This window comes from Ictidomys tridecemlineatus, chromosome 4, assembly GCF_052094955.1.
Source record: "Ictidomys tridecemlineatus isolate mIctTri1 chromosome 4, mIctTri1.hap1, whole genome shotgun sequence".
In the NCBI taxonomy this organism is placed as follows: Eukaryota; Metazoa; Chordata; class Mammalia; order Rodentia; family Sciuridae; genus Ictidomys; species Ictidomys tridecemlineatus.
Genome location: NC_135480.1, coordinates 173,376,924 through 173,403,056, shown reverse-complemented (window position 1 = coordinate 173,403,056; position 26,133 = coordinate 173,376,924). Strand labels below are relative to the sequence as shown.

Here is a 26,133-nt window from a genome sequence, read left to right as displayed (position 1 = left end):
TATTTTGGTCACAATGACGCAAAGCTGACTAACACACAATGGGAATAAATTATCCTCATAGTTGTCATTTGAGGCTTCCTCTCTACCCTGTTCCCATTGACTGTGACTTTTCCCTTCAGTTTAGAAATGGAATTCAGACTCCAATGCTTCTGTGAAAGGAGGGGAGGCATTCCAGGATCAGAACCATCTGCCTCCCCTCTCCAGCCCATCAAGGGAAAGTAACAATTTTGGAAACCTAAAGCTCTGGGATCTCTCAAGACCAAAGAGAAGGGGACCAGCTCTGTGAGAGGATGCCAGGCAGGACTAGGCTGTTGGAAGGTTGGGTGAAGTGAACTTCCTCAAAAGAGGGGCAAAATGGATGCATTGAAATCAACAAGGCAGCGCCAGTCCTCACCTATAGCATGACTACCATGGCCAGCTCACTGAGTCCTAGAGGGACTCTAATGTCAGAACAGGAACCCAGAGATTGCACCATACTCCAGCATAACATGAGGGAAGGTAAGACAGCTTCCCTTTGACATTTGCAAATTGTCCAAGCGAAGCCATTAGCAAAACTCATGAACAGCACCTTTCAAGAAACATGTCTGGATTTGTAGCAAACTTTTTGTGGAGGGATTGACTACACAGCCTGAATAAGAAACAGTGTGTTCAAGAAAATTTTCACAAAGACTTGTACACAAATGTTCATAGCAGTATTGTTCATATTAGTCAAAAAGTAGTAAAAATCTAAACATCAATCAACTTATGAGTGGATAAATAAAAAGCAGTATATTCATACAGTGGAATATCATTTGGCAATAAAGATAAATGAAGTACTGACATATGGTATAACATGAATGAATTGAAAAACAATATGCTTAATGAAAGAAGCTAGTCACAAAAGTCCACATATTGTATTATTCTATTATATGAAATTTCCAGAAAAGGCAAATCTATAGAGACAGAAAATAGTTCATTATTGTCCAGGGATGGAAGTGATGGAGAACTGGGGATTGACAGCTAACAAGTGAGGGGTTTCTTTCAGGGAAAATAAACATGTTTTAAAATGATCATGTCAAAAGTTTCACAATCTGTGAATATGCTAAAAGCTGCTGACGTGTATACTTTAAACAAGTGAATCTTATGGTATATAAACCATATCTCAAAAGAACTGTTTTAAAAGATAAAGAAAGAAACGATTGCTCTGTTTTTTCCCCTAGTACTGGGGATTGAACTACTGAAATACATCTTCCACCATCTTTTGGTTTTGTTTTATTTTTTTCATTTTGAGACAGGGTCTCACTAAATTTCCTAGGCTATCCTGAAACTTGGAATCTTCCTGCCTCAGCCTCCCAAGTAGCTGGGATTGGAAGTGTATGCAACTATGCCTAGTGAAAGAAATTATTGTTATCTCCAGGGAAAAAGACAGAGGAAGATACAATTTTCATTATATTTTCAGTGTGTTTTGACTCTTTTGAAATTTGTACTATGAATTTCTATTATACATTCAAAACTTTGTACATTTAAAAAAAATTTAAAGAAGCAACGTAATGTTGTTTTGGAGTCAAACAAACTGGTTCAAATCTTGCTTTTTGAATCCTGACTGTGTGATTTTTATAATTCATTTTATCTAATTTAACTTTGGTTTCCACAAAATAAAGATAATAGTAGTTCCTGTATCAAAAAGCATATAATATACGATAACCTATATAAAAGTTCTAATATAGAATCTGACACTGGACACTGTAAGCATGGAACCCATACATCTCAAAATGAAATTAAAAAACATAGGCATCACTTCTACTTTAGTTCAAAATGTACTCTGAAATTCTCTTTGGTCTCTACTCATAGGAGCTGATCTTACTCTAGCTGAAAACAGTGTTGCCTACCATAAAGACACACCACAGATATATCTACCAACTAAGAACTTGCCCACAACATGGAAATAAAGGAAGGCCCTGATAGGTTACCTGCTTGCTTGGTTGTGATGTTAAGAGACAGGGTTGCAGGGGGGATGAGGAAGATCAGCTTTTTCTTGTCCAGAGGTGGATCTGTATTCTACCCAGGTGTCTGGCTAGAAGAAAATTCAGCTTCTAAAGCTCCAATAGTCCCATCTATTGGAAAAGTATTTTTCTAACTAAATATTCATTTAAAGATTCTTGAAAAAAGTTGACTCTGCAGGGCACTTAAGGCACTGCAGTTAGTTAGACTGCAAAGGAGATGCATAAAGAATTTTTTTAAATCTCTGGAAAATTCCATGCAAAATTCCAGGATTTCAGCCAAGAACCTGTTTAAAAGCAATCTCCAAAAGAGCCAAGAAGAGGTTTTTGCAATGTGACAAGTCACTTACACTCCAAGGAGATCTAGAGGCTGTGTCCAGGAGGGGATGACTTACTTTGAAGCTGTACCTGACAATATTCTGGGGTGCATGTGGGTTGTTGGCTGTCAGGATCCGGGTAAACTCCTCTTTTAACTCCTGAGGGAAAGAAATACCAAAAGGGTCAAACATGAAGATCCCTCCAGGGGATCCCTCTCAGGCTTAGGGCCGCCCAGGGTACCAGCAGACATCTCATGCCCAGGTTCTGTGCGGGTTTCTAATCTGTACTGTGGAAGAACATATCTCTGAAGATGGAGGAAGTGGAAGAGACAAGGATAAGAAGCTATTCTCTTACCGCATCTGTTAACTCCAGCTGGTCAGGAGGTCTAACTGTGGTTTTAGACTGGGACCATTCATCTGTCCCTTCTCCCACTTCAGTCCCTGAATCTTCATCCTGCACAAAACCTTCATATGAGCATTAGGAGCACCTAATCTGGGGGCAAGCAAATAATGCTGCAGAAAATCCCTTAACTAATAAATCCTCCCAGAAGTCAAGCTTTGCCCATTGAACATAGTATATAAAATGTGCAACCGACCACTCATGGAAGAGTCCCAAAGAATTTCTCAGTTCAGAGTTCACTCTGTCTTGAAGATCATAGCCATCTCTACCCTAGAGGGTTAGGGCTTAGCTAGAACATTGTGATGGACCTTTGGCCCAAGTAGTAGTACCTGAAGGAATGGCTCCTCTCTCCTGCTCTCCCTAAAGCCTTGGAGGTGTTCAGGAGCAGATGTCGAGGCAGGGCTTTATGAAAAGTGGCTTAGACATCCAGAAAGGATGCCAACCTGTTATTTAAGCTATTTCCATTCTAATTTATAATAGACCTTCCAATATACCACCTTTAAGTTTGATCTTTTCTTTTTTAGTGTATTATAATTATACACGATAGTGGAGTTCACTTCAATGTATACATAAGTAAGTATAACATAGTTTGATCAATTTTAAACCTCAGTTCTTCTTCTTTCTTTCCCTTCCTCCTTTCCTCTTTAAGGTTATTCTTAAAGCAATATTCTCTGGTATTTGGTTACTTTAAGCCAAAAATAAAGGAGTAGAAGTTTTGCCTTCCCTGATAGAAAAACACCTTGCCAAAATGACCATGACATATTTTTTCAAGATGTTCACCCTCACTAACAAGAAAAGACATGCTAAATAAAACAATATATTTCTTCACTATAAAATTGGAAAACTAAGTCAACAAAGCAAAACTAGCATTCAGAACTGGCAATGTTATAAGAAAGCAGGCATCCATAAATTAGCCATCATTCTCAAAAGCAACTTGGAAATATTTCCCAAAGCCTAATAACTATGTTATTTGACCCAAATTTCTACCTGTAGAACTTATATTAAGGAAATAACAAAGGATATGCCTAAAGGTTTAAGTATATGAACATTTGTTAAGATAATTGATAATAATAGTGAAAAAAAAGAAACATCTAAATATTCATCAGTGAGGCATGGCTGAACAAATTATGGGATGGCCCTAAGGAACACATGATAAAATATTATGTGGTAATTTCAAATGATGCTATAAAAGTATATTAGAAATGGAAGATACTCTAAATATTTTTTTGTGTGAAAAACAGGTTATAAAATAAAACAAAAATAAATACATGTAATTTTATATATGCATAAAAATTTCTGGGAAAATATAACACCACAGATTAAATAAAAGGTTATCCCAGGGTCGTAGGCTTAAGGGTAATTTTAATCTTCTAGCTTATTTGAATTTTCTAAAAATATGTAGACAATATTCAATAAGGAAAAAAATGCCATTAGCATCTTGCTAAGATACTGTGGTGATCTGAGCACTTACTCTCTTCCTGGTTCCTCTGCCCATGTTCAGGCTCTGAAAAAAGAACAGAAACAGAAGGCAAGTCACAAGTAAACTGACATGAGAATATTATAAACATATTACAGGTCCTTTTACCCAAGGATCTCAAGGATATTGAGCTTTCCCAAGTCTCAAGAACAGTTCCAGGGCCACTCTCAGTGGCCACATGTATTTCTTAGCCCAGCCAAGGAGATCCCATATCTGAGGCAACCATTTCAGACTCAATGGGATTACCTATGAAGAATAATAAGGTAATTTAGCACCAGGCATTTATTTTTCTTCTTTTTTCTTTTTGATACTGGGAATTAAATCCAGGGTTGCTTTGCCACTGAGCTACATCCCCAGCCCTTTTTGATTTTCTTATTGTGAGACAAGGTCTTGGTAAGTTGCTAAGTCTGGCCTTGAACCTGTGATCTTCCTGATTCATCCTCCAAAGTTTCTGGGATTATATGTGTGCACCACTGTGCCCAGCTCTAGTTTTAACATGCTAAAATTTTAAGTTCTGAAGAGTAGTGCTGTGGTTTGGATATGGTTTGAGTGTACTCCAAATGTTCATGGGTTGACGGTCTAGTCCCCAGGGCAGTGATATGAAGAGGTGATGGTACATTTAAGAGGTGAAATCCAGTGGGGAATCCTTGGGTTATTGGAGAAATGACCACAAAAGAGATTAAGGTAGTTCCCTGACCTCTTGGTAGTTCTCAGAGTGGGTGGTTATACAAGGAGCAAGTCTAGCCCCTTCCTCCCTCTCTGCTTCCTGGTTCAAGATGTGATCCTTTTCCTGTACAAGCTCTGTCATCTGCCATGAGATTCTCACCAGAGTGGAGCTGTTGCAAGAGCCATGCCCTTGAATTTCCAGAACAATGAGCTAAAATAAACCTCTTTTCTCCAAAAGTAGCCTGCTTCAGGTATTTTGTACAAAAAGCTAATACAAGCAGCATGCTCAATTCAACTCATTAAACATTTGGAGAGTATCTGTTTTTGTGTCAGGCACTAACCTAAGCAGTGGGACAAAGACAAAGAAAGTTTGTGCTGGGTCTGTGGAGGGCAGATGAATGTGATCAGTGCTCATCAGTCACTCACTCAGCATAAGTTCCTTTGAAAGGTAGCTCTGTGCCAGCAATGGGATGTGTGTGCACAGGTTGCTGTAGGATAGCACAGAGGTACCTCCCCTGCTTTGGGTACTCAGAAAAGGTTTCCAGAAATGGTGTTTCTTAATTGGGTATCAAAGGACAAGATGCATTTTCAGAAGGCATAAATGGCATGTACAAAGGCAGAAGAAGAACAGTAACAGAGTCACCAAACAAAAACCCCATTTTAATATATATATATCAAGCGTGAGGGGACTTAGTGTGGGGTGGAGATATTAGGGAAGGGGCCTTGGAAGAAGCAGGCTTAGAGCACTGAAGGAAGGGTCAAGGCACCAGAATACAAGTCAATGGGAACATGTTGGTGGCAGAATGCACTTGGAAAGAGACCTCTGCTCCTAACTCTGTCACTGACTGTCTGTATGATCTTGGGGAAGTCTCTGAGCCTCAGTTTTCCAAATGTAAAGAGAAGGAGTTAGAGCAATGGGCTCTTAACAGCCGTATAACAATAGGCTCTGTGGGAGAGGCTTGGATGGTAGAAGGGAGGAAAAGGGTTTCAAGGGAAAAGAAAACATATCTCAGCTTGGAATTGTTGCTGAGTTCAGATTTCTGCCAGGTTTCCAAGGTTTCCAGTGATGGGAACCCTTCTCTTGAGGCTTTGCCACAGGAGCCAGAAAACTCTTTCCTTTGAAGAGCCTCTGATCCCTAAGGTAATGGTATGGAAGCGTTGCAATGTCCACCAGCTTGCTGGCCCACAACAGAGCACTGGAGGGCCAATTCCAGCCCAAATCCCCAGCCTTAAATAGAAAATGAGATCCAGTTACTACTGCCCCCTGTAAATCTGTCTGTAAAACATTTATCTGGCAATAAAAGAACTGACAAGGCAATTTGAGTGTAATTGTTTTTGGCAGTTGGAAATATTTCAATTAACACACTATAAAAGCCACACTATAATAAATGCAAAACAGGCCAATGAAATCAGCTACAGCCCTGACTTCCCAACCATAGCAAAGGAGATTGAATGTCAGGCTGCCACTTTGGGCCCTTGGTCTTCCAGAAAGAAGAAGCCTGAGACAGACAAGCCTGAATTCCTAAAAAGCTTTTGATGGTTCCTTCCAGAAGCCGTCAAACCACAGAAGAAGAAAGCCCGAGCTCCCTCCCCAGGTCCTCAGAACTCTATCATCTGGCCTCAAGTCCCCATTCCAGCCTGCTCTCCCAGTCATGTGCTAGGGCTTTGAGGTGCAATTCAAGAAGGCTACTCAGTCCCTGAGCCTGGCCTGAAACTTTCACCTCTTCATTTTCCCAAGTTTTCATCTGGCTATTCCTCCTGCCAGGAATGCCATCTTTCCCTTCCCCCTCCTGCTCCTACTACTTCTGCCTAACAAAAACTTACCCAACTAGCTAGCCTCTGTTCATCCTTTATCTAACTTTTCCTGACATCTTACCATCTTCCTCCTATATCCTTCTACTTTTTCTTTCCTCAACTTGAGCAGGTTCCTTCCCACCTTTCATCACCACCACAAGAACTGACTGTAGTGAGATTAAGAATCAAGTCTATCTTCAAACACATGCTCTCTTGTCTCTGGGTTTGGGTCTCCAAAAGGCGCACAGTATTATGAAAAGAAGCATAATACTACAGTCTATAAGAAAGGTGGCTTGAAACTTCCAGCATGGGAGGCTCACTATTCTTATACTATTGACCAAAGAAAACCCTCTTCTCTTGAGCAGGCTATTCTCATTGACCAAGGGAGATATCAATAAAGGAGTGAGGAAGAAAGAGAAAATCTACCAGCCTGCCATAGCAGACAAGTTAATCCTGGTGATCAATGGGATAACTGATTTCCCAGCCTGAACTCCTTCACAGCTGAGCATTTTTCTTTTCTCATAGATTTCAGTTGAGTGCCCTGAAGGCAGGAACTGTTTCTTATTCAACTTTAGCATTAGCACAGAACCTAGCACTTGGATGTGTTCACTTACTCTTATAAAGGGCACTGGTAACAACACAGCTAACTAGTGGTCACTTCTCAGTTCTTTTACAGGATTTGACATTGTTGAGTTCTCCCTCCCTCCTTTTTGAAATTTCCTCTCTTCCTTCCTTTCCATGTCACCAATCTTTCCAATGTTTCCTTGGAACATCTGGTCTCTCCCTCCACAGATATATGCTTGACTCGTGGATCCTCTTATTCTACATACTGCCCCAAGGTGCTCTTTCCCCCACCCATACCTTCATCTTCTACCTTATGATAGAGCTCAAATCTGTTTCATAGTTTAAGACCCAACACCTCATGATCACAGGGTACTCAACATCTTAAAATCCAACCTCGCTATGTTTTTTTTTTTTTCATCCCAAACTGCCACTTCCTCCAGTATTCCTTATCATTCAAGTGCAACACCATCTACTTAGTGACTCAGGTTGGAAACAGGACTCATTAAAGATGCCTGTCTTTATCCTCTCATTAGCAATTTATTTCAAAGTCTAACAATTCTATTTCTTCAATATATTTCTTAACTATCCAGTTCATTTATATCCCCCTTAATTCAGGCTCTTACTGTCTTTTACCTAATCACATTTGACCTCCTGTCTCTAATTTCTTCCCAATTTAATAAGTGTATCGCTATCATCATTTTGAGCTATGGAGCACTTACTAGCCAGTCAATTACTAAGCTATTTATGAGCATTATCTCATTTAATCTTTACAACTATCCTCTGGATTCAGAGCTGTCATTTTTCTTATTTAACAGATGAGGAAATCAAGGCATAGAGAGATCAAGCAACTGACTTAAAATTGACCAGGACCTGAAGCCAAACTTCTAATCACTATCTTTAAATGATCTTTGTAAAATATGAATCTGATCATGCCACTTTCCTGATTTAAAGCCTCCATCTTAGTTGTGAGATAAAGTTCAAGCTCCCTACCATGTCATCCACCTCTTTCCTACTCTTTTCCTCCCACAGCCACACTGAGTCACTTACAATTCTCCCTAAGTTTATATAGGAAAGAACCATGTAAGCAGGGAGGCTGATCCTATATGTCTGGTAGTGAGATAGGCCTCTGAGTCTTGGGCAGGTGAGAGAAGAAGAGATGGCTGACCTAGGAGGGGATGCCCACATAAAACATCTCTCTTTTGCCATGTTCATAGAACTTCTTTCCTCAGTCATCTTCACTGCTCCAGGCCAAACATCTTGCTTCCTTTCTTTAATGTTACCATGATTAGCCATGATGTCACAATTAACACCCTCTGTCAGGTCAACATCTTCATGAGTCCATCTACCCTTTGAAGATACTCTTTTGGTCTTTAACCACATTTTTTGTTTTTTAATTTTTTTAGTTGAACATAAACACAATACTTTTGTTTGTTTGTTTGTTTGATTGATTTAATGTGGTGCTGAGGATCAAACCCAGTGCCTCACGTGTACAAGGCAAGTACTCTACAACTAGCCACAACCCCAGCCCTTTGTTTTGTTTTGCTTTGTTTTCTCCAGAACTGGGGATTGAACCCCAGTGGTGCTTTACCACTGAAGTATACCTCCAGTCCTTTTTTTATTTTGAGACAGGGTCTCACTAAATTATCCAGGCTGGCCATGAACTCACAATCCTTTTGTTTCAGCCTCCTGAGTCACTAATATAACAGGTGTATACCACTGAGCCCGGCTAACCACCCTGTTCTTTAGATACAGTCCTAGACTACCTCTTTGGCTTAGCACACTCTTGGATGATTACTAGGTTAATATCCCTCCTAGCTTGGCTCAACCCTCAATACAGCCCCATTCAGCCTATCTTGGGACACTTGAGGAAGCCAAGGACAGAGAGTAGATTCCAAAGAAGTCTGGAAAGCTGTGGATAGGAGCTGAGAGAGAATTTGATATCTAACAAGAGACATTCTCATTTATAGCAGTTATACATCAAGAACAGATGTCTAAAGTCTATTTAGCAGGCACAATCTGCAGAAGGAACAAGAAAGCAAAGGGATAGGCAGAGACCAGTTGACTATCATCACCATCCCCAGCTGCACTCACTAGTGACACTAGACACTACTGGACACTAGACAGTTATTATATGCCAATTTCAGAGCCTCCCTGCCAAGTAGGTAAAAATATTCCCCTCTTATTTATTTATTTACTTTGGTGCTGGGCATTGAACCCAAGGGTGCCTAATCATTAAGCCACATCTCCAGCTCTTTTTATTTTGATACAGGGTCTCACTAAGTTGCCTAGGACCTCATTATGTTGCTGAGGCTGGCTTTGAATTTGAAATCCTCCTGCCTCAGCCTCCTGAGTCACTGGGATTATAGGCTTGCATGACCTTGCCGGGCTGGTTTCATTTTAAAGACAAGGCTACTAAAAATTGCTCACACCAAATGATATGATCCATGGAATGCCATTTTGAAAACAAAATTTCTAGTCAATCTAAGAGTTGATTATTACCACTCACTTGGCATTTACCAGCACTGTTTTGGTTCATGAGTTTTTGGTTCATACTGAACAATAAAAGAGACCTGTTAATCTCTGACTATACATTAGAGATAAATAGGAGATAAAAAAATATTTTTTTATTTTTATTTTTGGTACCAGGGATTGAACCCAGGGCTGTTCAACTACTGACTCTTATCCTTAGCCCTTTTATAAAAATATACTTTATTTTATTTTTATGTGGTGCTGAGGATTGAACCCAGTGCCTTGCACATGCTAGGCAAGCACTCTACTGCTGAGCTACAACTCCAGCCCTAAAAAAAAAATTCTTGAGCTGTTCCAAACCATGAAGATATAATATTTTTAAACTGAGCATGTAATTATATGGAATCAAGAAGCCCAAGTATGGACTTTGAAGTCAACCATACCTGGGATTTGAGTGTCCACTGTCCTGCCTGCTAATTGTATGATCCTAGGCTAGGCAAGTTACTTATCTTCTCTGAATATCTTCAAAACAACTCACTGTCAGACAATCACAGGCTTGTCATGAGGATTAAATGAGTTGCACATGAAGTGCATACTATAGTGCCTCGCCAGAATTCATGCCAAATAAATGATGGCTGGCATCATTACATTCCCATTTATAGATCCTGCTCTGCCCTCAGCTACACAGGATCCGTGTGGCCCTTTGCCTACTAAGAAGCACCCACCCTAGGAATGACTAAAGTCTTCAGAAGCTCACATCTCCACCAAATAATTCAATGCTGAAACAGGATTGTTCCTGGAAAGAGGGACTCTTCGAAGCATGCAAACCCATAGACACTGTGTCCTCCTTCTTGAGGCCCAGGAGACTTTATCTGCCATTTCAGTTGTCTTGGTCCTTATTTTAAAACTCACTAACAGGTTTCCATTAAGCTAAATTGAAACTAAATGCCTCACTAGCTTGCAGTTTCAGTTTCTAAGAGTAGAAGCTCTTGGTCCCAAAGGAATGGTAATTCACCAACAAATCTTCCTCTAGCTACATTGTATGCATTTCAAGTTCCAAAGCCTAGTGCAATGTTTAAAGCACACACAAAGCACCTCTTTCCATAGTTGAAAGAGATCTCAAAGTTTTGAAACAGTCATATTACAAGGTAAAAGGCCTCCTCATACACTGTACTAAAACTATAAACTGATGCAAACTTTTTGTAGGATAATTTGGCAATATGTAACAAAATTTGAAATGCATATATCCCTCAATTCAGCAACTCTATTTTCTTGAAAATTTCCTTTAGAAATTTTATATTTATATCTTATGTATCTTGCTTGCTGCAAGATTGGATACTTTGAAAACAAAATTTATGTGCAACATCATTTGTAATATGTTTAAGATGGAAAAAATTAAATATTAATCAATAGGGGCCAAATTAGATAAATAAAACAAAATCATAGCAACTTAAGGGGATATTAATGTTTTAAAAAGAATAATTATTGTACAATAGGGTGACTACAGTTAATAACAATGTATTATAATCTTGAAAATGGCCAGAAAAATAAGTTTTAAGTGTTCTCACAACAAAAAAGAGAAACTGTGAGGTAATGCATGTTAATCAGCTCAATTAGCAATTCCACAATGTGTACATATTTAAAAATATGTTGTACATAATAAATATAAAACTTTGTCAATTAAAAATAATTTAAAAACAGTATATTATTTAAAAAAAATAAAAGAATGAGGTAAAACCTGTTGAGAGCCACAGCCAAAGGGGCCCCAGCAAACTTCCAGCTGCCAGCTGATGATTGGCTCACAGGGGCCCCAGCAACATCTAGCTGATTGGCTCCTCCACGGAGCTGCTCATTGGGGGACTTCTTTGGCTCCGCCCACACAACCCAGCCAATCGGCCTCAAGAGCAGGAGGATTGTGGGAGGTGGAGAGGCTGGTGTGGGGGTGAGAGGCTTGTGGGGGTGAGAGGCTTATGGAAGCCCGTGGTGGCAGTTGGGCTCTGAGGGTTTTTTTCTGAGGAGCTGTTTTGTTTGGCCTTTGTAGTTCTAAAAATAAAGTTAGTTTCTTTTGACAAGTGGCTCCTGAATTGTGCCCAGCCAGACTGCGGCAAAACCTTCATCTATCATTATGTAAAACTCTCCAAAGCACATTTTAAATAAAAAAGCAAGTTACAGGGTTGATGGGGTAGTTCAGTGGTAGAGTGCTTGCCTAGCATGAGTGAGGCCCTGGGTCTAATCCCCAGCACTGTGAAAGAAAAAAAGAAAAAAAAAAAGCAGCAAGTTACAGGAATAGAGACCCATCTGCCATCTACTTACTTTAAGAACACATGTGTATGTATATTTGCATATACATATAAAATTTCTGGAAAAGAATATAGAACCTGTCGAGGATGGTCTTGTACAGGCAGTATGAGTAGGGAATTGTGGGGGAACAGGACTAAGATTGTTCACCTTATACTTATTGTCTTGGTTTTAATATTTTTAATATGACCATGCATTCCTTCGATAATTTAACTGAGAATTTAAAAATTAACTAAGTGCGATAAAAGATGTTCTTCTTTCCTACTAATAAAACATTAGCACAGTGTTCAGGAAGCAGGAAAAGGGAATAAAAGCCCAGCCCCAAGCCATCCTGGAATTTCAGGAGGACGGAAGCCAACTCCTTTGGACCCTTCCCAGATAAAGCTGCAGGAGGCAAGGCAGTGTAAGGATTTGAAAGATGAGGCTCAAGAGTAAGACAGGGCTCAAGAGTAAGACACAGCTGGATTCCTGGCTCTGCCACAAACTACATATGAGGCCTTGAGCAATGTATTCTCTAATCCTCATCTTTTTATCCATAAAATGGAGAAAAATATTAGTGCTCTTTTCATAGAATTTCTGAGAGAATAAAGTAGAAACAATGCATACAGAGCACAGTACACAGTAAGCCCTCAAGTACCAGTGGCAATGTAGATTTTATGGTCACCATCATTTTATTATTATGTCATAGTCTTCCATGCAAGGCAATTGAGTCCCTTTCTGAGAAAATACAAGGAAAAACTGAAAAGTGTTGTCCAGGTTGTTCTTGGTAGACAATAGTAAATTTAGGATACATATTGTAAATCTTAGAACAACTATTGACATATGTGCATAGACACACATATACAAAATTTGAAAAGCACAGCTAAGAAGCATTTACAGAAAATAAAACCCAGTGCCCCACACAATTTTTTTTAGTTGTAGGACTTTCTTTCTTTATTTATTTTTATGTGGTGCTGAGGATCAAACCCAGCGCCTCACACATGAGAGGCAGGCACTCTACCACTGAGCTATAGCCCCAGCCTCTCATTACTCAATTCTTAAGTGTAATGGTCCATAAATGTTAATTAGATCAATTGGTTGATAGTATTGTTCAGATTTTCTGTATTTCTCAATTACTGAGAGAGGTGTGTTAAAATCTCTATCATTATGGATGTTTCTATTTCTCTTAGCAGTTTTTAACCTATATATCTTGTGAGGATACTGAAGATTGAACTCAGGGGCACTCGACCACTTGAGTTTTTTTGTTGGCAAGTTTTAAATGATGAATTCAATTTCTTTAATAGGTATGAGGTATTTTCCATTTCTTCTATTGGTTAAGGTAAATTGTTTTTCAAGAAAATCATCCATTCTACATAAGAGGAGGAATTTAATGACTTAAGATTGTTGATAGTATCCCTCTATTAAGAGCAGGAAAAAAAAAAGATTAACTTTAAACAGAGACATGAGATGGGAGGGAAAGGGAGAGAAAAGGGAAATTGCATGGAAATGGAGGGAGACCCTCATTGCTATACAAAATAACATATAAGAGGTTGTGAGGGAAATGGGAAAATAAACAAGGAGAGAAATGAATTACAGTAGATGGGATAGAGAGAGAAGATGGGAGGGGAGGGGAGGGGGGATAGTAGGGGATAGGGAAGGTAGCAGAATACAACAGTTACTAATAGGGCATTATGTAAAAATGTGGATGTGTAACCGATGTGATTCTGCAATCTGCATTTGGGGTAAAAATTGGGAGTTCATAACCCACTTCAATCTAATGTATGAAATATGATATGTCAAGAGCTTTGTAATGTTGTGAACAACCAATAAAAAAAATAAAATTAAAAAAATGATCATAAAAAAAGATTAGAAAGAATCTAAATTGATGAATTGATACCAATGAATCTGTATTGACATATTACTAACAATGATTCTCTATCAATTAATTGATATCAATGAATAGATATCAATGAATTGGTATAATGAGATGTTTTAGTCAGCTTTTTTGCTGCTGTGACTAAAGGATCACCATAACAATTGTATAGAAGGAAAAGCTTATTTGAGGGTTCACAGTTTCAGAGGTCTTAGTCCATAGAAGGCTGTTTCCATTCCTCGGGGCTTGAGGTGAGGCTGAAGATCATGGCAGAAGAGGGTAGCAGAGGGAAAAGAAAGAAAAAAAAGAAAGAAAGAAAATCATCCATTCTACATAAGAGGAGGAATTTAATGACTTAAGATTGTTGATAGTATCCCTCTATTATCCTTTTTAATGCCTGTAGGATCTGTAGTGATATGTCATTGTTCATTCCTGATATGGGCTCTTACATTTTCTTTTTTTATGTAACCTAGCCTTGCTAAGTTTTATCAATTTCATTATTCTTTTCCAAGAAATAGCCTCTGGCTTTGTTAATTTTCTCCATTATTTTTCTCAAAAACAATAAAATAAATTGAATGAATTAATGAAATAAGTGGAATCAATGAATAAATCTTGCTTCTACACTTTAGGTTTAATTTTCTTATCTTTTCTATGCTAAGGTGGAAACTTTAAACATTGATCTTAAACTTTTCTTCTTTTCTAAGATAGCATCTCTATTAAGCACCACTTTAGCAGCATTCCCACAATTTTTTTTATAGATTTTCATTACCATTCAATTAAAATATTCTCTAATTTCTCTTGTGATTTGATTCATAGGTAATTTAGAAGTATGTTCTTCAATTTCTAAATACTTAGAGATTTTTAAGAGATTGTTTAAGTCAATTTTGTTCAAGCTATTTCTAGTATGTTGAAATTCGGTTTTTTTAAGGGTGGATGTTGAATATGGATTGAATTAAATCTGTAAGAGCCGAATCTTTTGAAATACATTGATACTTATTTTATAACCCAAGATATGGTTGATTTTTGTGAATGTTCTGCAGTTCTTGGGTATAATTTTCATTATTCAATTCATTTAAAAAAAATTTAGTTGTAGATAGACACAATATCTTTATTATTTATTTTTATGTGGTGCTGAGGATCGAACCCAGTGCTTCACACATATGAGGCAGGCACTCTACCACTGAGCTACAGCCCCAGCCTCTCATTATCCAATTCTTAAGTGTAATGGTCCATAAATGTTAATTAGGTCAATTGATTGATAGTGTTGTTCAGATTTTCTGTATCTCTCAATTACTGAGAGAGGTGTGTTAAAATATCTATCATTATGGATATTTCTATTTCTCCTGGCAGTTTTTAACCTATATATCTTTTGGGCGGGGGTGTACTAAGGATTGAACTCAGGTGCACTAGACCACTGAGCCACATCCCAGCCCTATTTTATATTTTATTTAGAGACAGGGTCTCACTGAGTTGCTTAGCTCCTCACTTTTAGTGAATCTGGCTTTGAACTCTTGATCCTCCTGCCTCAGTCTCCCGAGCCACTGGGATTACAGGTGTCCAATTTAACCTATATATCTTGACATCCTATTCATAAGTGTATATACTTTGTGATGTTTCCTTTTCTCTTAAGTTGACCTTTTATCATTATAAAATGTTCCTGTTTATTTCTGGGAATACTACTTGGTCTGATAATGATAATCACTTAACACTTGCCCTTTGCATGGTGTATTTTTTCTGTTAGTTCATATTTCTTTCTATGTCTTTACATTTAAACTATATCTTTTGTAGACAACACGTGGTTGGATTTTACTATTTTATTCTTAAGCTGATAAAGGGATCATATGGCCCAAGCACAGTCTCTTGGTTGAAAGTATAGGTATGGTCATAGTTACCTTGTTGCTCTTCCCCCCACCCCCCACCATCTGATCCTGTTCATCTTCTGCATAATTTTGTATTAACTGAAATTTTTTAGTATACCATTTTATTTTCTGTATTGGCTTTTTAGCTGTGTTTTTTTTGTTTGTTTGTTTTTGTGTATGTGTGTCTGTGCACATATGTGTATGATTATTCTAAGATTTATAATATGTATCTTAAATTTACTACTGTTTACCAAGAACAAATATTATACCACTTTACCCTTCGCAATATAATAAGTTTACATCATAATTCCATTTACCACCACTATTTCATCCTTTGCCCTATTGTTGTTACATATTTATTTCTACATACATCTAGCAATGGTATTGTTTTTGCATTGAACAGTCATATATCTTTTTAAGAAAAATAGAAGACAAAAGCTAGTCTTTTTCTTTACCCCAAATTTATGGTGATGACAAATTCTCCTCGCTTTGGTATATCTGAAAATGTATTTATTTCATTATTCTGTTGTCCCATAGCATTCTGGGTTGACAACAACTTCTTTTGGTGCTTTAAATATATATAATTTCATTGTCTTCTGGCGTCCATTGTTTATAAGTCAGCCATAATTTGTATCATTGGTTCCTGTATGGAATGTGTCATTTTTCTCTGGCTACTTCCAAACTTTTAGTTTTATCTTGTTTTGTAATAGTTTGTAAGAAACCTAGACATGGGCTGGGGATGTGGCTCAAGCGGTAGCGCGCTCGCCTGGCATGTGTGCGGCCCAGGTTCGATCCTCAGCACCACATAGAAAGATATTGTGTCCACCGAAAACTAAAAAATAAATATTAAAAAAAATTCTCTGTCTGTCTCTCTCACTGTCTCTTAAAAAAAAAAAAAAGAAACCTAGACATGGTTTTATTCATAATTATCCTGCTTGTTGCTCACGGAGCTTCTGAAAATCCTATACATTTTCCTCAAAATTTGAAATTTTTTTGATCACTGTTTCTTCAAATATTTTTTCCTCCTTCTCTTCTCTTTTTCCTTCTGGTATTCCAACTACATACATCTTCTGAATACATATATAATATTTTCCCACAGGTCACTAACTTTCCTTTTTAAAAGATCTTGTTTCTTGCTAAGCACAGTGGTACACATCTGTAATCCCAGAGACTCAGGAGACTGAGAAAAGAAGATCTCAAGTTGGAGGCCAGCCTGGGTAATTTAGGGAGATACTGTCTTGAAATAAAAAATAAAAAGGACTGGGGATGTGGCTCAGTGGTACAGTGTTCCTGTATTCAATATCCAGTATCATAAGCAAAACAAAACAAAACAAACGATTTCTCTCTGGTCTTCAAATTCAATAATTCCATGGACCCATTTTCATATTCAGCTGTTAGGCCCATCCAATAAATTCTTCATTTCTAATAATGATTCTTCTATCATTTCTTTTTTAAAATACTTCTTAAAAAGCATTTTTTAGTTGTAGTTGGACACAATTTCTTTATTTTAGTGTGGTGCTGAGGATCGAACCCAGAGCCTTGCATGTGCTAGGCGAGTGCTCTCCCACTGAGCCATAACCCCAGCCCCTCATTTCTATATTTTTATCTACCCATTAAGACAATATTTTCTTTGAATCTATAAATGTTTTTATTTATTTAATTAATTTATTTATTGGAGGGGGAGTAATAGAGATTGAACCCAAAGGCACTTTACCAGTGAGCTACATCCCCAGCCTTTTTTTTTTTTTTTTTTTTTTTAAAGACAGAGTGTCACTAAATTGCTTAGGACTTTGCAAAGTTGCTAAGGCTGGCCTCAAACTTGTGTTCCTCTTGCCTCAGCTTCCCAAGTAGCTAGGATTATAGGCATATGTTATCAATCCCAGCTATAGATATATTTTGATAATTGCTTTAAAGCTTTTGCCTGTTCCTCTCATATCTGGGTTATCCCAATGATATTATCATGCTCTCTTTTGGCTCTGTATCCCTGAGCCATGATCAAGAAATTGTCCCTAGACAGAGAGCAAGGATAAATGTGTGACTAGTGTTTTCTTCACATCAGGAATAACTGTCCTATGTCTGTCATCCAATGCCTAAAACCCAGTTGTCTCTTATATTGTGTCCACATGTGTAGTTGTTTACAATGGGAGAGCAAATCCATTATTAATTGCTTTATCATGGTCAGAATATAAGTCCTGTATATCGATATCTGTAATAGTTACATATAAAATATGCTACATTTTAAAATTCATTGTAGAAACATGTTATTTTTAAAAAACCTACTCTAAAAGCTTTTGTGAAGGACAGAACTTTTTATAATGTAAATATCAATCCTGAATGAAGGCATTGGACCAGAAGAAATCTGAGGTTCCTCCTTGCGCAATTCATGAGAAAGAGATTTACCAGAAACAACACAGAAGTTACTTTAGAATAAAGCAGATTATATTTTGTACTGGAAGTCAAGGAAAGAGGTTACCTCTTTCTAAGGAAAAATGCCCTGCTCACAGCTTTTGACTGCTTGAGAGCCTTAGAATCTTATCCTTTGTTGCCACACCCTAGCATGAACAGATGAGCTCAGGTCTCAGATCCCCTTCCTAAATGTCTGAACCAGGATTACAGACAGAACTGGCAATATGACAGAGATACTGATAGAAATGCTTGTGAGGTACGAGAGTCTATGATGAGCTGAAAACCAGTAAGTTATGAGGGAACAGAGACCATGGGAAAGTGGGCTGGTTGGGAAATGAGAATAAGAAATGGAACAGTTGCTAAAAAAAGTAAAGCAGCTATGAGATAGATGTCATTGGTCCCTACATCTGTCCCCCCAGTTCTATACTACTACATATTCACAACACCCATATACAAACCCCCATATAAACATCTCCCCACTTCTCCAACAATCCTTTATTTGAGGTAATTTGAGTTAGCCCCTGTTCTTTACAATTTAAAGAGCGTATCTGAAATATAGCTGATCCCTGACTTTTGATGTTTCAACTTACATATTTTCTAACTTTATAGTATTGTGGATGTGATATGCATTCAGTCAAAAATCATACTTTGAATTTTAATCTTTTCCTGGACTATCAACATGTAGTATTGAAATATTGGGTATGCAGTATTGAAATGCTCTTGAAATACTGGGTAGCAGCAGCCAGCCACAGCTCCCAGTCAGTCTTGCTTTCCCAAGGGTAAACAACAGTTACTCTACAGTATACTGGTACTAAGCTATGAAGCTTGGTAGATTAGGTGCATTAAATGAATTTTTACTTATAATATTTTCAATTTATGATGGATTTATCTGGATGTAAGCCTATCATAAGTTGAATATCTGAGCTTTAGAATTTGTCAGGTCCAGAAAGAATGTGAAGAGTAAAAGACTTAGGCATTCTGGATAGAGGGAACAAAATCATTAACAAAGGCACAGAAGCATAGTACAGGTGTCTAACCCAAGATCAATGGATTATTTTATTCATCTATCCTCCAATTTATTCCCAAACAAAATTTGAGGCTGAATACCTGACACATTGAAATAAGTAAACAAGAGAATGGATGTGAGGTAGAAATAATAAAAGCAGGAAATAATCTTAACAACACGGTGGGTTCCCTATATAATAAATAAACAGGATTAATCTGCTTTTACTAGGATGAAAAAGGCAAGAACTGCTTCTTTGAAGGCCCAGAAAGAAAAATTAGTGTTCAGAGTATTGCAGTACATACCTTTCCATCATTCATTTAGTCACTCATCAGCTAATTCACTAGTCATTAATCATTCATCCAGTATTTATTAAGCAGGTCTTAGAATGACAGTTAAAGAAGAAGCAAGGCTGAGCTGGTCCCCTCCCCCCAGATTCTCAAATCTAGGAGGTAAGATCAATGGAGGACATAAACTCATCATATAAACTAGAATCCAGTGACTCCAAAGTGTTGTGACACTCAAAGCAGTGAAAATAAAGTTTGATCAACAGCTGTGTCCTTTGTTTGCTTCTTCCATACAAGTCTGTTAGTACTCAGTAACTGGGAAGACTGAACATGCCATACAAATTCCTAACTGGCAGAAAACAATTTCATGTGGCTTGCTCACAGCTGGAGCCAGAGAAGCAACATTACTCTTTAGCATCAGCCTGCAGGCTGCAAAGCACAAGAGCCTTCTGCCATTATTATTCGAGTACCTGGCATGTACCAAGTACTAACAATGTGCTAGGCTCCACTGTGCATGGGGGAGTAGACCAAGTTCTGGTCTCAAATGCTCACAGCTGTTTTGTAATCTGATAATTGTGCATGACAAACCTCAGACCATAACTCTGAAAATAGCATGACTGTAATCATAACAAAATGGAACAGCCATTGGCAAAATTTGTTTTCTAGTTATCACTTCCAGAAGGAATTCCATAATACTACTAGGGGAAGAGAAAACTCTCTCAACTTCCTGCAACTAAACTTCAAAATTATCATCATGTGCATCCATTCTTTTTCTTCTTCTGTTTCAAAGTGTTCCTCCTATCCATAATTTATTCATTCCCACCTCCTCAGAGAATTGGTTCTAGTCAGTTTTTAATCTTTCTCCTTTATCTTCAACTTCTTTCTCTACCCAGACCCTTCTCCCACAGCATTTAATAAATTCAAGTCTTGCTTTCATCTTAAAAAAAAAAACCCATATGGTCTGCACTGCCATCTTAGTTCAATTCGGTCTAGCTTTACCACTGAAGTTGTTTCTTCCAAAGTTCCTGATGACTCCTAATTATTACATCTAGTGGCCATGTCCTAGTGCTTATCATCATTGACACCTTAGTAGCATGTGAAACAACTGACCAACTCTTCCTTTGGCTTCTGGGAAAGCCAAATTCTTCCTGTTTTCTTATTTTCCCTCTTGCATCTTCTTATTCTCCATTTTGGACTCTTTTTCCATTGTCCAAACCTTAAATGTTTTTATTCTTCTCAGAAGTAGTCTTCCCTGATTTTCCACGAATCAGTGTTAGGATACTCCATCCATGCTTCCACAGCAGCATCCTATGCTACTTCCTCCACCACCTTTCATCATTGTTCAACAACCAATCATTCGCTGAGAATTTCTTATGTGATAGCTGCTATGTTAGGAGCTGAGAATACAAATCTAAGCAAAAACATTCACAAGACTTGCTCTTATGAAGAGCTCATAAGGTAATGAAAGAGATATACAATAATCAAATAATTACACAAATAACTAAATAATTACAAACCATAATGCATGATATGAAAAAAAGAAACATAAAGCAGTGAGATTATATAACAGAGGAACCTCAACCCTATCTTCAATAACAAGGCAGATGACATGGAAACCAGTTGTGGTGATTGATGTCAGGACTAAAATTTATGAGTGAGTACATTTGTGAGGGAGGGTATGAAGAGTGTTCTAGAAAAAGTGAACAGCACATAGAAATGAAGTACAGAAATAATGGGGGAAAGATAGTACAAATTAAAGTTCAGAGATAAGCACAAAAGCCTTCTGCCATTATTATTCAAGTACCTGGCATGTACCAAGTACTAAAAATATGCATAGAATAGATTATGCAGGCTTCAGCCCATGAAGGTCCCTGCAGGGTTTTTGAAATATCTAGATCCTATCCTAAGAGATATTAGAAGTCATGGAAGGATTCTGAATGGGGGATAGCATAATCCGACTGGCAATTTGAAAAGATCATTCTTTTTTAAATATTTATTTAATTTTTTAGTTGTAGTTGGACACAAAGGTATTGTTCCTTTATTTTTTATTTATTTTTATGAGGATTGAACCTAGGGCCTCACAAGTGTTAGGCAAGCACTGTAACACTGAGCCATAACCCCAGCCCCCAAAATCATTCTTTTTTAAAAATATTTTTTATAGATGGACACAATCTCTTTAATTAATTAATTAATTTATTTATTTATTTATTTTTATGTGGTGCACTCTACTGCTGAGTTACAACCCCAGCCCTGAAAAGATCATTCTTGATGCAGTGTAGAGGACAGATTGGAAAAGTCATGAGTCACTGAGGAAAAGACCATTTCCAAGGTTTTTATAGTTTTTAAGTGAGAGAGGATTATAGGTTGAGTCAGGGAAGTAGCAGTGATTTAATTTGAGAGATATTTAAGAGGTAAATGGGAGAAAGATCCTACTTAGGACTTGAGAAAGATACGTGTTAGGTTGACAATGAGGTGAAGAATCATAGAGATCTTACTTTGGACATAAAGAAACACATCAACTTCCCCTAGATTCTGTTCATTTCCTATCCTTCCTTCTATGGATTCTAGGTCCCATTACCAGACTCAAAATTTCTGAATTATCCAAGATTCTCTTTTAGCCTTGTACCCAATCCTGCCCCTTACCCCATCCTAGTAACCCTTCATCTAGATGGATATTTCTAAAAGTTGTGTCCTAAAAGAGCCTCTAGGGAGTCCACAAAATGATCTAAAATGCAAGTTTTTCTTTTTTTTTTTATAGGCAAATAATACAAAATTCCAGACTTTTATTTTTTTTATGGTAACCAACTGAGTTATAAAGGGGTACTAAAATTTGTTAGTCATAAACTAAAATTAGCTTTTAACTGGAGTTCACAGAAGACTCTAATTTGGTTTTCTACTAAGAAGTCAGGCTGCCAGGCAATGTTTGGCAATGCTGCAAAGCTCCTCTTGCACATGTACACATGCAGCCAGTTGGCATTCTCGCAATTTTCAGGAAGGACACTTTGTTATTGGGGCATTACCAGTGATGTTTTGAGCTGGTCATGGTTTATGGTGCCTGACATTCATGCATTTTAATTCCAAATTATGATTCATGGAGCTCCATCATGACCAATTTAATATGCCATGGATTATTTGATTAACTCTGTGGAGTAGAGGGATGTACCTCTCTGACCTTATCTTCTGCCATGTTCCCCCTCCCTTCCCTGATGATCCAGAGCATGTGTAGTAGGCTTCCACCTCAGGAACTTTACACTTCCTATGCCATCTGTCTGGAATGCACCCCACCCACATCCCAATATCACATACCTAACTCTTTCGTTTCCTTCAGGTCTATGCTCAAATATCGTATCTGTGAAGACTTCTTTAACAACCCTATTTAAATTATTCTCATTCCCTGAACTTCCTATTATACTTCCCTGGTTTATTTTTCTCCTTGGTACTTAACACCATTTGATATACTATTGTATTATTTATTTACCAACAATTTACTTCCAATTAAAAGATAAGCTCCATGATAGCAAGGATTTTTTTTTCAGTCATGGGAATTAAACCTAGGTCCTCATGCATGCTAAGCAAGCGCTCTACCATTGAGTTATATCCCCAGCTCTTTGCTATTTTTTATTTTGAGATACAATCTTGCTAAATTGTGCAAGCTGGCCTCAAACTTGTGATCCTCCTGTCTCAGTCTCCTGAGAACTGGGATTATGGGTATGCACCACCATGTCCCACAAGCAGAGAATTTTATTTGTTTTGTTTCTTACCATGTCACCCATACCTAAAACAGTATCTGGCACAGAGTAGGAACTCTATAAATTATTAAAGGAAATGAATATTTACATCATGAATATTTTTTAACCTCTTAGTCGCCAATGCCCAGCTCTTAAGCCAGGGATACATGAAATTTAAATTTGAATCATTCGTAGATCTACTACAAAGGCAATACAAATATAAACCCTGAAAAATATGCTTATACAGTGTGTTTCCTTGTTATCACTTCCTACTAGTTTCTCCTTTATTATTATCCCCCATCCCAGGCTCATTCACTCCTATCCTTCAAAAATACCCCAGATGAAAATTTCCAAAAAACAGCTCATGCATTCAGAATTCAAGTTAAATTAATTTCCCCAGAATTTAATATATTCCATGCATTGTGCTAGGTACAGGGGAATCAACAATGAACAAGAAGATACACGTGATATTTGCCAAGACAGATAGGTGCCATGACACCCTAACCTGTCTTCAGAAAAAAGAATTAATCTCTTGGAGGAGAATTTGAGGGCCAAGCGAGACCTGAAGGATGAACAGGAGATGAAGGGAAGATTTGGGACAAGATGGGGTGACAGAAAAGATTATACCAGGCAGGCAGTAGAAACAGCAGTTTTAAATGACAGGAAAAGAGAGTATAGATATTACTTTGAAGGCAGTAAGGGCAGTTCAGTATCTGGGTTGTGGAATTTTTACAGAGTAATGGTAAGGTCTGAAGTAGGATGAGTAGTAGACACATTATTATTATTATTATTATTATTATTTTTTAATGTGGTGTTGAGGATCGAACCTAGCACCTTATGCATGCTAGGTGAGCACTCTACCACTGAGCCACAACTCCAGCCCCATCAGGTTTCTCTTTTTATCTGCTATCACTTCTCTCTGCTCTCAATGTAACTAGTCTCTAATGTCTCCTCTAATGGGCTGGAGAAACCTGTCCCCAAGCTTGTTCAAACTGCAAGTTGCAAGGAAAAATTAATCTATGGTCACAAAAAGCCAATCAATGGTTACTTGGATAAAGAGGTTAAAGAGAACTAACTGGGATGAAGTACAAGGAACTTCTAGGAATAGAGGAAATATTCTCCATCTTGACTGGTAATTCATACATTATAACTTTGTCAAAACTTGAAACATGTCAAACTAACATGGTTCATTTTATTGTATGTAACCAGAACTCAATAATGTCAAGTTAAAAACAAACTACCTATAAATGAGGGATCATATGGCCCAAGCACAGTACATGAGCTTCAAAGCACAGCTCAACCTCAACATAAAACTAGGGCACAGCCCAACAGGAATAGTTACCTTCCATGGCTACAGAGATCTAAGAAAGATAGGTCATCTGCCACAGAAGGCCATGTAAAAGTAGAGGAGTTGGGCTGGGATTGTGGCTCAGTGGCAGAGCACTTGCCTTGAATATATGAGGCACTAGGTTTGATCCTCAGCACCACATAAAAATAAATAAATAAAGGTATTGTATCCATCTAAAACTAAAAAATATATATTTTTTAAAAAAGCAGAGGAGTCAACATTATATACAAGCAGCCATATCAAAATATATAAAATCATAAATATCATGGACACACACAGATTTACTCTTCAAACCTCAATATACCTGGGCTTCAGAGTAGTAAATTTAGAATAAATTAATAGAAGTTCTGCTTTACAGAGCTGGAACTGCATGTTAGCCTCAGAGTGATAAATCCTAAAGGATTTAGAAAAGTAATTTCTTAAGGACTGAGTGAATGCGTCCTTTATACCTCAGAGGGTTCTTGGAGAAGCCAGAATTACTTATCTTCTGTGGTAATGCTGGGAAAAAAAGAAAGAATCCTCTGCTCAGGCTAAGGGGAGAGGTGACTCAATTTTCCTGTGAGAAGAGATGACATCTGGCCAAATGGGAACAAGGACATAATGTCTACATGGGTTGAATGAGTTACTGGAGCGGACCAGACTCATAGGGAAGAAAGACATGTGCAAAGGGTGGTGTGGGAGCAGGATGGGAAAAGGGCCTCCTCTTTCTCTCTGTTTGACCTCTCTCTCCTCACAAGTCTTTTAGCACAGAAAATCTAAGCCAAACTCCTGTGTATAATATTCTGAGTCTCTTGTTCCATGTCTCTTTCATCCCCTCTGTGGGCTCCCTCATAGCAAGGTCTGTGTCCCCACCTATCCCAGTTGCTGGGAACTCAGTAGAGTTGGCCAAATAATTCTTTTGGGACAAAAGTGTGGGGCGATGAGGAAGGGATTGGTGGAAGTGGAGGTAAGAGTGCCAAGTAGGACAGACTGGTCAAGATGAGTATGTGCAATGAGTGGGGTGAGATCAGAATGGTGAGGGAGACAGGTAAGAAAGAGGTAAAAAACAGCTTTTGAGGGGGGTGATTAGGAAAGGAGAATAGGATTAGTGAGAGAGAACAGGACAAAGTCAGAGGTCTTTGAGAGTACAGGCCAGGAGTCACCAGCGAGAAAAGGTTAAGGGTCAACAGATGAAAGAAGATTAAGGATCGGTGGAAGAGGTAGCATCAGGTCACTGACGGCAAAGGTCAGAGGCCATCAGGAGAGAGCAGGTCATGATATGCATTACCGATTTACGAGGCTGTTTCGGGGGCATCTCCGCAGAAGTTAAGAAGCACCTCAACCCCTGGAAAGTCTAGTAAACGCTTTCTCGCCTAAGAACAGAAAATTTGTCCTTCTCCTTGACCACACACAGGAAATCCTAACTTTCTTCCACTTCAATTCCTAGTTGTAGGGTTTCTTTGGGGACAGCTGTCGTCGTGGGTACCCGCGTCCTTGTAGGATAGGCTCCTCCCTGACGCGGTTACCCAGCAACCGACCGGCAGCTAAGGCGCAGGCGCCTCTGGCGCCCCCTCCCGGTACGGAGAGAAGGCGGGGCCGGGCAAGCGGGGATCCTCTGGCTCCACTAAGCTCCTCCCTCTCAGGAATAATACTTAGGGAGGCCAGGCGCATTCGGAACTCCCGCATGTGGGAGGGCTAGGGCGCCCA

At 38.3% G+C, this 26,133-nt stretch overlaps 1 protein-coding gene across 2 annotated transcripts in view; it reads right to left on the bottom strand.

The window, feature by feature from the left end:
* The window catches only part of Dnai1 (dynein axonemal intermediate chain 1), a 64,711-nt gene that overhangs the window by 37,353 nt on the left and 1,225 nt on the right, over positions 1 to 26,133 (bottom strand). Inside the window, exons 1-4 of one of the 2 annotated variants that reach the window (XM_040285940.2) lie at positions 25,715 to 25,966; positions 4,168 to 4,200; positions 2,652 to 2,750; positions 2,375 to 2,455 (exon numbers count right to left, since the gene is read on the bottom strand). In XM_040285940.2, the coding sequence (XP_040141874.1) occupies positions 2,375 to 2,455; positions 2,652 to 2,750; positions 4,168 to 4,200; positions 25,715 to 25,741 (240 nt within the window). In that variant the 5' untranslated portion in view covers positions 25,742 to 25,966. Of the gene's footprint in view, positions 1 to 2,374; positions 2,456 to 2,651; positions 2,751 to 4,167; positions 4,201 to 25,714; positions 25,967 to 26,133 lie in introns of those variants that run through there. The other variant, XM_040285943.2, reaches the window with a different exon arrangement.